Source organism: Empidonax traillii, unplaced genomic scaffold (assembly GCF_003031625.1).
Source record: "Empidonax traillii isolate 1590-97213 ecotype Southwest subspecies unplaced genomic scaffold, ASM303162v1 scaffold1414:size197169, whole genome shotgun sequence".
Classification (NCBI taxonomy): domain Eukaryota; kingdom Metazoa; phylum Chordata; class Aves; order Passeriformes; family Tyrannidae; genus Empidonax; species Empidonax traillii.
In genome coordinates this window covers 145,210-156,077 of record NW_020956607.1, presented here as the reverse complement: position 1 = coordinate 156,077, position 10,868 = coordinate 145,210, and the positions used below count along the sequence as shown (strand labels likewise).

Here is a 10,868-nt window from a genome sequence, read left to right as displayed (position 1 = left end):
CTGACAGTGAGTGGTGTCACACACACCCCTGCACGAGCGTGGGGCCAGCAAGCTGTCCTGTCACAGGTGTGCACGTGTGTCACACCTGCGTCACCCCTGCCCGGGCCCGGGGAGGTGTCCCCAGCACACACCTGTGCACACCTGTGTCACACCTGCAGGCCCGGGGAGGTGTCCCCAGCACACACCTGTGCACACCTGTGTCACACCTGCAGGCTCGGGGAGGTGTCCCCAGCACACACCTGTGCACACCTGTGTCACACCTGCAGGCCCGGGGAGGTGTCCCCGGCACACACCTGTGCACACCTGTGTCACACCTGCAGGCCCGGGGAGGTGTCCCCGGCACACACCTGTGCACACCTGTGTCACACCTGCAGGCCCGGGGAGGTATCCCCAGCACACACCTGTGTCGCACCTCACGCTCTCGAGTGTGTTTGCACACACGTGTGTGCAGGTGAACCCCTCAGCACACCTGCACAGGCGTTCCCACCCCTCTGACACCCTTTTCAGGCTGTGCTGGGTCCCCCCTCACCCACCAGGCCCCCAGTGCTGCTCCTGGTGCCGATGGGGATCCGGGTGTGTGGTTCCCCCTGGGGGGTTCCTGTCCCCCCTGGTACCATCGGGGGTGCCCCGACCCCCTCTCCCCACCCCCCACCACCCTGTGCCCTCCCCCTGTAGGTCCCTGTAGGTGTTTGGGGGTCGGTGGGTGCCTGGTGGGGGGTCCCGTGTCCCCCTGGGTGGTCCCACACGGCCAATTTAGGAACCTGCCGTCCGTTGTTTGCTCATTAAAGACCGTTCACAGCGCCTGGCCTGCAGCTGCTTGGAGGTCTGGGGGGCCCAGGGGGGGATCCAGGGTGGGGGATCCAGGTGGGGGACAGGATTAAGGACCCCACGGCCGTGGCAGTGGGGACAAGTAGTGCCCAGGAGGGTGCTGGGAGCAGAAAGAGCCCTGACATAGGGACACAGAGAGGACACGGGGGGCATGTGTGGGGACATGGGGACACACGTGGGGACACGGGGACACAGGTGGGACACACATGGAGACACAGAAGGGACACACGTGGGGACATGTGGTGACATGGTGACACAGGGGGACACTGTGGGAACACAGGGCTGGCCCTGCCACCCCATGTGCATCAGCTGCTCAGATGCACAAACACAGACAGGGGGGTGCAGGGGCCTTGCGGTGTCACCGAGGTGCTCTGTGGTCTCTTAGGTGTGTCACAAGGACTCTGGGGTTCCCCGGGCTCCGGTGGGGGTCCCACATGTCCCGGCATAGTCTGAGACTCTATAAGGTCCAGAGGGGGCTCGGGGGGCTCCCAGAGAGGTCACAAGACTGCACGAGGGGCTCTCGGAGGGTCTCTAGGGAAGTCCTAGAGTGGTTCCAAGGGTGTCCCAGGGGTGCTTGGGGGTGCCGAGGGGAGTTTTCGAGGAGCCCGAGGAGGTCCTGGGGAGGTTGCAAAGGGGTCCTCGGAGGGTCCTGGGGGTGTCCCGGGAGGGTCTCCTGGGAGTCCAGGGGGTCCCGGGAGGGTCCCGGGGGTGTCCGGGGTGTCCCAGAAGGGTCCCCGGGGAGTCCAGGGGGCCCTGGAGGGTCCCGTGGGTGTCCGGATGGTCCCGGGAGGGTCCCGGGAGTGCCCGGTGTGTCCCGGCGGGTCCCGGGCGGCCCCGGCGGTGCAGGAAGCTCCGCCCACCGCCAGGGGGCGCTGTGTGGGAAACAGGGCTGGGGAGCACGACCAGGACCGTTGCCATGGCGACAGAGAGGCGAGGTCATCATGGTTTCCATGGCGGACAGGGGGCGTGGCCACCCCGTTGCCATGGCCGATTAGGGCGCGGTCATGTCAGTTGCCGTGGCAACGTGGGCGGGGCCCGTTGGTCGGCCCCGCCCGCCGGGGGGGCGGCGCAGGCGCGGTGGGTCCGAGCGGTCCCGGCCCGGTCCCGGTCCCAGTGTCGGAGCGGCGGCAGCGGAGCGGGGGGAGCGGAGCGGCGGCGGCCGCGGCCGAGCGGTGAGTGCGGCGGGACCGCCCGGGGGCCGGGGAGGGACCGGGCAGCGCCGTTGCCGTCGCCCGCATCCCCGCACCGGCCGCCGGCGCCGGCCGGGGGGGCCGCGAGGCCTCCGGGAATGAAGCGACGGGACCGGGCCGGGCACGGGGCCCGACAGGCGAGGCCGAGGGGCCGCGGGGCCTCTGGGGATGAAGCGGCCGCGGGTGGTTCGGGGAGCCCGTCCGGTGCCGCTGGGGATGGAGCGGCCGCGGCCGGGCCGGGAACGGGGCCGGGGCTGAGCGGCGGGGCCGGGAGGTCCCGCGGGGCCGGTGGCGGCGAGGCCAGGCCTGACTCAGCGGCGGCCATTCCTTTGGCCCGGCTGTGGCTCCCTCGGGGCCGCGGGCACGGCACGGTGCGGCCCCGGTACGGCGCGGTCTCGGTACGGCACCGGCAGGCCGGGAGCTGTAGTCCCGGCACCGCGCAGCACCAGCCCGGGCATCGCCACCGGGCCCGGGTATCGGCGGGGCCTGGGCGTCACCCAGAGATCCCCGGGCTGGGGAGTCCTGCGGGGCCCGGGCCGCCGCCGGTCGGGCAGTGTCGGTGCTGCCGATGCCGTCCCGCCGGTGTTGGTGTGAGTGACACTCCCGAGATGGTGCCGTGGCGGTCCCGGGCGGCAGGCGGCTGTGACCGTGACCCATGGAGCGTGACGCGCTCCCGGTGCTCGGACTCATGGCGGCGGGGTCACCGGCACGGCCGCGGTGTCGCTGGGACGGGATTGTCACCCGTTGTAACCGGTTGCGGTGTCACTGGCGTGTGTGTGTCGGGATGGGGCCGGGCTCCTTTCACCTGTGCTCCCGGGAGCGCCGTCCCGGGGACATCCATCCCCATCTCCCGCGCGGGCCTTCCCGAGCGGGTCCTCTCGCCGCGGTCGGAGCGCACAGACCCGGCCCCCAGCGCCGCCCCGAGACCCCCCGGTGTGACCGGGGTCCCGGGGATGTCGTGAGCCCTCACTGTCCGTCCTGTCACGCTGTGGGGACACGGTGGGGACAGCGCTGCCCGGCAGCGTGGCACGGGCAGAGTGTCCCGGCCGGGGGTGGGAACGTGTCCCCCGCCCGCCCCGGCTCTCCCGGCTCGGCTCATCCCGCGGCGCTCGGCATTAATATTTCAGGAGCGGGGGGAGGGCTCCGCTCTGCACATGCTCCCGCCGCCGTACCGAGTTATTTAGGTTAGCGGGAGCCGAGCGGGGCGGGGGGATTTGCGCGGCCGGGCACCCAACCCGCGTTCCGGACACCGGCACCGCGCAGGCATCGCCGTCGGGAGCCGACAGCTCCCGGTGCGTGAGCGGCCGGTTCACCTCGTCGGGACGGGCACTGCCGCCGGGAGACAGGGAAGGGTGCCGGGGATGGAGCCGGTGCGGGGCTGGGGGCTGCCCGCGCCCGGCAAACCCACCTGTACCCACCGGGGCGCGGGCTGGGGAGCGGGGATGGTCCTCTCGGGGTGGGGGGAAGTGGCACTGGGGGGACCCCTGGCGCGGGACAGCGGCGAGCGGCCACCCCTGATGGCACCCGGGCCAGCGTGCCCGCTGCCAGATCCCCGGCAGCCCCGCGGCGGCTCCGCACGGCGCTCAGCCCCCGCGGGCTGTCTGCCACCCCCCTCGCGTGTTTGTCACTTGAGAAGCCACCGGGACGGCTCCCAAAATAGAACCCGCCAGTCGCAGCAGCCCAGTTCGCCCCGGCACCACGGTGCTGCCGGGCCGGCACCGACGCGTCGCCCGGTGCCCGCCGTCGGTGCCGCCCTCGGCCGCTGCGCTGGCACGGCCGCTCCGGCGCTGGCACACGCGTCCAGCTTCACTCTGCTCCCGTTTGTTTGGGCAGAGCGGCCCGGGGGCTGCGCCGTGGGACCGGGCCCGGACGACCTCTGCGTGCGCCCCGGCAGCGCCGCGGGACGGGCACGGACACAGCCCGGGGCCGTGATTATCAACTCGGGGCCGGACAATTAAAATGCAGCGGTAAGCGTCCCCCGCCTGGCCGGGCGCCCGGCAACAGCCCCTCTCCCCACGGCCTGCCGGGAATCGGGGCTCGGTTCTTATTTTCGTTAGTTTTTTGGCACGAGCCAGCCGCAAACCGGCCGGGCCGGAGGCTCCCGGCCCTGGGCGCGTCCATCACCCCGCGTCGGGGCGGCAGCGAGTCGGAGGGCGCCGCAGGCCCTGGCTGCCCTGTCATTACACCGGGGCGTGCTCGGCGCTGCGCCGGGGGCTTGGAAGGTGTTGGGGAGGTTTGGGAGGGTAGGGACGGGCTGGGTGGCACCGCGCGCCCCGGCCAGCGCGTCCCGCTGCGGGGTCAGGACACGCCGGTGCCTGGCGGGGTCGGAGTTCTCCCGGAGGGGTCAGGGTTCTGACAGCGTGTCACGGTTCTCCCCGCGGGTCAGGGTTCTCCCTCGGGCTCTCACGTGTGCCGGCGTGTGCGGGAGTCGGGGTGCGGCTGGTGGCGACTCGTCGGGCTCGCCTGGCGCCGTTGACACCCCAGTTCATCCCACTGGGAAACCCGTCCTCATTCGTGGCCCTAAGGGGTCCCTGCCGCGTCCCAAACGCGGGCAGGGGGGGGGCTAAGAGCCGTGGCGGCCGTGCCAGGTCCCACTGGGCATCCCCCGCTCCCCCGGGGCACGGTGCGGCCCCGCGGCTCGTGGTGGGGTCCGTGCTCTGCCGGCAGCAGCTTCGGTTATTTGTGAAGGGCCGGCGATGGCGGGGGGGTGTCGGCGGCTCCCGGCCGGGGTGGGTGGGCAGACAGCCTCCAGCCCCCCTCGGCCCTCTGCAGCCCCCGGCCCCGGCGCGGCGTTCCCGGCAGCCGCGGCACCGCAGTGCGCGTGGCTCTGGCTCAGCGCCGCGCATGACTCAGCTCCGCTGCCGGAGCCAGGGGAGGGGGAGAGAGGCAGAGCCTTGAGGGGGGACCCCTACCCGCACCCCGCTGGCACGAGGCCGCGGGACGGGCGCGGGAGGGGCTCTGGCTCTCGCCGGTGCCGGGGGCGGTCGGTGCCCACCGCGCCGTGCCGGGGATGGCGGCGGCGCGGGGGCCGCAGTTCCAGAGGCTGCGGTGGCGGCTAAAAATACCGCTACCCGCCCCCAGCTGCGTGCAGTGGCGCGGCGGAGCGGGCCGGGGGTCCTGGCCGCGGCGGGGACGGTCGGCTCAGCTGCCCGTGGGGTTCAAGCAGTCACGGCCGCGGCCGTGCGGCATCGCCGGTGCTGAGTCACCGCGGTACTGAGCCCGACCGTGGGAGGGCTGCGGACACCGGCACCTGTTCCTCCCCAAACGGGCACCGGAGAAGTGGCAGCGCCCCACAGCCCCCCACCAATGCACCCCCAGCCTCCCAGGGCACAGCCCTGCGGTGGCAGTGCCCCCCTCGGCCCCCCCTGGACTGTGTCAGTAGGAGGGGGGGTGATGGGGATCGCCCCCCCCAAGCCCCCGCCTGGCAGCTGGCCCAGGCCCCGCAGCCCCCCTCTCCAGGGAGGGAAGCGGATTAACACTGCCGCTGCCACCGCTGCTGCGCGGGGGGGGCCACGGGGACCCCCGTCCCCGGGGAGGGGCAGCGGGACTGGGACCCTTGATCGGTCCCTGAGCTAAAGCATTTCGTGGGGGGCAGTGGGATGGGGGCTCGGTGCCCCCCACTCTTTGGTGGGGCTCCCCTTGCCACAGCCATGGACAGGGGGTCCCAGAGCCCCCCACCATCTGGGCACGAGCCTGTGTCCATGCCTGCCGGCAGATGTTGCCCCTCTAAGCCCTGCTCTAATGGACCCCAATCCCGATCCTGGCCACAGCAGATTAGGCAGCACCGGGGGCCGGAGGGGGGGCCCTAAGCTGCTTATGGGCAGTGGCCCCCGGGAGCCCCGTGGCCTCACACAGGGCAGCAACAGCCCCCCAGTGCAGAGGGAGTGCCCTCGGCAGTGCCTGCAGCCCCTCTGTGGTGCCCACATCCCCTGGGACCCCCTGCCCGCGAGCCACATCCTGCACTGCATCTGTGTCTTGCTCCCAGTGGCACCCTGTGACCCGGCTCCCCTGGGTACCCCTGTTCAGGGCAGGGGTCCACCCAGCTGAGTGGGCCACCATGGGACGTCTGGGTACCCTCAGGCCTCCCTGTCACACCCCTCCTGCCTTATTTGCAGGTGCAGCTGGAGGGGGCGGTCCCAGAGGTCCCATGGCAGCCTGGGGAGCCCGGGTGGGATGTGTGTCCCAGGTTCCAGTGCCCCCAGTGTGAGAGCTTGGGCGGGATGGACACCCCAGGTCCCAGTGTTCCTGGTGTTTGAGCTCGGGTGGGACGTGTGTCCTGGGTCCTGGTGCCCAGTGTGAGAGCCTGGGTGGGATGGATACCCTGGGTTTTGGTGCCCCAGGTGCCGGTGTGACCCCCGTTTCTCACAGCTGGGGTATGGCCGTCAATGTGTACTCGACGTCAGTGACCAGCGAGAACCTGAGTCGTCATGACATGCTGGCCTGGGTCAACGACTCCCTGCAGCTCAACTACACCAAGATCGAGCAGCTCTGCTCAGGTGGGCTTGGGGGGGGGTTGGGGACACGGCGGGGGTGGTGTCGGGGTGCCCTCAGCCCCCCCTGACCGCAGCGTGGGCCTGGCACAGGGGCTGCCTATTGCCAGTTCATGGACATGCTGTTCCCCGGCTGCGTGCACCTGCGGAAGGTGAAATTCCAGGCCAAGCTGGAGCACGAGTACATCCACAACTTCAAGGTGCTGCAGGCCGCCTTCAAGAAGATGGGAGTAGACAAAGTAGGTCCATGGGGACGGTGGGGGCTGTGCCACGGGGGGCTGGGCTGTGCCGTGCCGGTGTCCCCACCGTGCCAGGGGCCGCACTGGGAGCGCAGCCCCACCGGCCCCTCCGTGTGCCCCCAGATCATCGCCGTGGAGCGGCTGGTGAAGGGCAAGTTCCAGGACAACTTTGAGTTCATCCAGTGGTTCAAGAAATTCTTTGACGCCAACTACGACGGGAAGGAGTACAACCCGCTGCTGGCGCGGCAGGGCCAGGACGTCGCGCCGCCCCCTAACCCAGGTGATCACATCTACAACAAATCCAAGAAACCCATTGGCACTGCAGGTAATGTCCGGGGCCCCCCGGCGAGCACTGCCCCTGCCCTCTGCACCCCACGGCCAGGCGTCCCCCTGAACCCCTGCCTGCACCCTGCTCTGCTGCCTGCCTGCCTGTAATGGGGGGACGGGGTGGGTCTGCAGGGACAGTGGGGTAGTGGAGGGGACAGCAGGGAGGTGGAGGAGACAGCAGGGAGCTGGGCCAGGCTCGGCTGCCTCTTGTCTGCCCGCTCACCAGGGGCTGGGGGTGGTTTGTCCCCCCTTGGCTGCTGTCCTCCTGTGCTGTGCCACCACAGTGCAGCTCCTATGGGCACTGGGGGCTCTCTGTGCCAGCCACATGGGAGTTTTTCAAGGGCTGGGACTCCCCCCAAATTGCACAGCAAAGCCATCCAAGCCACGAGCACCCCTGGGGGGTTGGGGGTGAAATCTGCCAGGGGAAACAGAGGCAGGGGGGCTGAAAGCATGAGAACCTGGAGCCACGGCTCTGCCTGCCCTTGCTGCCCACTGCTGCCTCCTGGCACAATGCAGGGGAAGGTCCCTGCTGACAGCCCCCCCGGCTGGCATTAACCCTCTGGTCCCCATGTGCTGTCAAGTCCCCCAGAGAACCTCCCCCACCGGCCCCAAGAATACCCCAAACCCAGCCCGCCTCGGCAACGTGCCCAGCGGCATCCTCCGGAAAAACTCGCCTGCCGCCCGCAACGGCGGCACCGAGGCCGACGCGCAGATTCTGGAGCTCAACCAGCAGGTAGGGGGGACCCTACCGGGGGGGCTGGGGGGCACCGCAGGGTTGTGGAGGGCCCTGAAGGCTCCAGCCATTTCCCTCTCCCACAGCTGATGGACCTGAAGCTGACGGTGGACGGGCTGGAGAAGGAGCGGGATTTCTACTTCAGCAAACTGCGGGATATCGAGCTCATCTGCCAGGAGCATGAGAATGAGAACAGCCCCATCATCACCGGCATTGTCAGTGTCCTCTACGCCACGGAGGTGAGTGCTGGGCACCACAGGACACCCGGGACCCCTGTGTCCCTATGCTGTTCTCTGGACATCCATGGGAAGGGAGGGACCCCTTCCTCATGGCCACTCCCAGCCTCATTCGCTGCCCCGGCTGCTGGGGAGTGGTTTGGGTTTTGTCAAAGCCCTCGTGCCATGCTTTGGGGGGGAGGGTGTCAGTGGGCCCACCTGTGTCACCCCCGTGCTGATGGTCAACATATCCCCCTCAGGAGGGCTTCGCTCCACCAGAGGATGACGAGCTGGAGGAGCAGCCGCCAGAGGACCAGGACGAGTACTAGCCCCGGCCCGCGCCCGCGCCCCCCGCGCCGCCCCCCACCATAGACATTCGAGGTCCGAGCCCGCGCCTCGCCCTGCACTGTCACATGCCATCGCGGTCTCCGGCAGCTCCAGGGGGAACCCCCCGTTTCCATAACCAGCTGACGTCCCCCAGGCGAGCAGCGCGGTCGCGCCAGGGCCGGGGCTGGGGCCGGGCTCTGGCCCCGCGCTGGGGCCCAGCCCGCACCACTCCCTCCCCCTATTTATTTCCGTTGTCCCCCCCGGTGTGAGCGAGTGCCGCGGCTGCCCTGGCGTCGCGCCTGCCTGTGGTGGGAGCGAGAGGGAACACCGAGTCCTTGGGGGCTGGGCTGGGGTGCCACGTGCTGCCTGCCCTGCCAGGACCCCCACGGCCCCTGGGATCCCTGTGGCAGGGTGGGTGTGCCCAGCAGCCTGCGGGAGCGGGTGTGGAGGAGGGAGGGGTTGCTTCAGGTTCCCAGGAAGATGAAAAGGAGACCCCAGCCCTATGCAGCCGTGGCAGTGGGGGCCGCCTGCCCCCACGGGGGTCCTAGAGCGGGAGCCTGTCCCTGCTATGGGGTGGGGACAGCGGTTGCCCTCTCCCCTCGCCTGTGGCTCCTCAGAGCCGGGGTCCAGAGTGGGTGACCACGAGGACTTGCAGCGCCCGCCCGCCCCGGCCGCCGTGTCCCTGTCGCATCGCTTGTCTGGTCCATCACTCCGGTCGCAACGCTGCATCTGTGTTCAGTTTTATTTAAATAAACTCGTGTGGTAACACTGTGTGCTGGGGGGCACCAAGGGGTCCCGGACCTGCTCCCTTGGCCTCGGGGTCCCTCCGTGCTGCCAGGCCAAGTGGGCGGGGGGTAGATGGGAGTTGTCCCGGCTGCAGGCTGTGGGGCCGCTGCGGGCAGGGAGGGTTTGTACAACTTGGGTCCATCTCGGGTTAGGTGTATATTTTTGTGGGTGTTCTGGGATTTATAATCCCGAGATTCCCTTGTTCCTACTGCTGACCCGGACTTCACAGTCAGTGTGGGGCAAGCAGGACGCGGGTCGGTCAGATTCGGCTCGAGGATCTCGCTAGAGCAAGGGTTATTATTTCTGTCTTTAACCGGTTGAGCCAGGGGAGAGCGCGAACGCAGTCCCCCACTACCACAAATTATGCAGTCGAGTTTCCCGCATTTGGGGAAATCGCAGGGGTCAGCACACCCGGAGTGCAAGGGATGAGCCTCGCCCTGGGAAAACCACCTGCCTGATCATGGTGTCTCCCCTGCCAGGTAAGTATGAGTTGCTTTCGCCAACCCACACCGGCCCCGCACCGCGCACCCACCCCCAACACACGCTCACTGCCCACCCGGCCCCGAACCCGTCCGGCCTCGCGTTCCCCACCGGCCCGCACGGCTCTGCCCTTTGCAGCGCCCGCGGACGCGCGTGGCCGCGGGGTCTGTGCGCGGGACGTGTCCCGGCGTCCTCCGCGATGGAGGATGATTTGCATATCCCCGCCCCTTTCACCTCCGCTGCCCCTCCCCGGGCTCCGTGCGCAGGGCAGCGCCCCCTGGCGGATCCTCCCGAATGGGTTCGGATCCATTGGATCCACTGGAATGGAGGGAAGCGGGGCTGGATGTTTAACAGGCGTTTCGTCGGGCAGTCGGCGCCAGGTATTAGGAAGAAATTCGGGAAGAGAGAAGGAACATCGTGGATGGTTGTTTCCCCAGTGGTGTCTGTAACCACAGGGAAGAGGGACAAGACAAGGAGAAGAGCCGGGTGAAATTCCCAAAGCCGTTGTCAGCTGCCCTAACCGACATGCCAGGGCAGGGAGGAGGCAGAGGGTGAGGTAGATTTTGGGGGAAAAGGTGGAGATTAACACCCCTCCAGAAGGATCAGGGTGCCTGTTGCAGACAGGAGGGACAATGGGAAAAGGAGCGTCCCAAACTGCAAACGGACAGAAGGGAGAATCGGAAGAGATGGGAATTATGGCAGAAATTGGGCTGGACTGAAGGGGACTGGTCCTCAGGCCAGTTCTCAGCTTCCAGGTAAGCTGGGGAATGAAACAATGAATTTTCTAGTGGATACTGGAGCAGCTGATTCCATAGGTCCTGAGGGACCATTAGCAAAAGGAAAGTCAGTGTTGGTGCTGTGAAATTCCTCAGGGACAGGGAGTCCCCCAGACCATTTTGCAACCCATGGAATTCATGACTGGGAACGTAAAATGAACACATCGCTTTCTCCACAGGCTGAGTGTCCTTTGCCATTGCTTGGGCAGGATTTGCTGTGCGAGTTAAATGCACAGTTGACTTCTCCTCAGGACTCTGTCCTGTTGCATATTCCTCTGGAAAATACACGGAAAGCACAGCTCTGCCCACTCACCGAGGGAAACCCGCAGACAAGGGAATCTCCAATGAAGTTTTAGGTGCAGCTGTACCGTTGGTTTGGGCTCTGGGAACTCCGGGACGAGCGAGAAACACAAGTCTGGTAAAATCTGAAGTGAAACCAGGAGTCGAACCAGTAAGAAAAGACCAACATCCCATAAA

At 68.2% G+C, this 10,868-nt stretch overlaps 1 protein-coding gene and 1 non-coding gene across 4 annotated transcripts; one reads left to right on the top strand and one right to left on the bottom strand.

Annotated features, from left to right (window-relative positions):
* The first annotated feature begins 1,885 nt into the window (after positions 1-1,885).
* MAPRE3 (microtubule associated protein RP/EB family member 3) lies at positions 1,886-8,409 on the top strand. Of its 3 annotated transcripts, none has more exons than XM_027907185.1 (7): positions 1,886-2,000; positions 6,387-6,514; positions 6,602-6,747; positions 6,871-7,072; positions 7,656-7,807; positions 7,894-8,046; positions 8,283-8,409. In XM_027907185.1, the coding sequence occupies exons 2-7, from the start codon at positions 6,394-6,396 to the stop codon at positions 8,349-8,351; spliced, it is 843 nt and encodes a 280-aa protein (XP_027762986.1). In that variant the 5' UTR covers positions 1,886-2,000; positions 6,387-6,393; the 3' UTR covers positions 8,352-8,409. The 3 variants fall into 3 exon arrangements, with proteins under 3 accessions (XP_027762986.1, XP_027762985.1, XP_027762984.1); XM_027907184.1 differs by lacking the exon at positions 1,886-2,000 and adding an exon at positions 3,852-3,985 and having other exon boundaries at positions 6,871-7,027; XM_027907183.1 differs by lacking the exon at positions 1,886-2,000 and adding an exon at positions 3,852-3,985.
* A 1,049-nt stretch (positions 8,410-9,458) lies between these two features.
* LOC114070007 lies at positions 9,459-9,622 on the bottom strand. The gene has a single exon (XR_003573852.1). It is a non-coding gene; the product is annotated as a U1 spliceosomal RNA (small nuclear RNA).
* Between the last annotated feature and the right edge of the window lie 1,246 nt (positions 9,623-10,868).

What these genes read in the sequence shown, in the direction of transcription:
- MAPRE3 (XM_027907183.1), top strand. An exon ending in AGAAGATGGGAGTAGACAAA is followed by an intron (nt 6,748 to 6,870) that starts GTAGGTCCATGG and finishes GTGTGCCCCCAG; the next exon opens with ATCATCGCCGTGGAGCGGCT. An exon ending in TTCTGGAGCTCAACCAGCAG is followed by an intron (nt 7,808 to 7,893) that starts GTAGGGGGGACC and finishes CCTCTCCCACAG; the next exon opens with CTGATGGACCTGAAGCTGAC.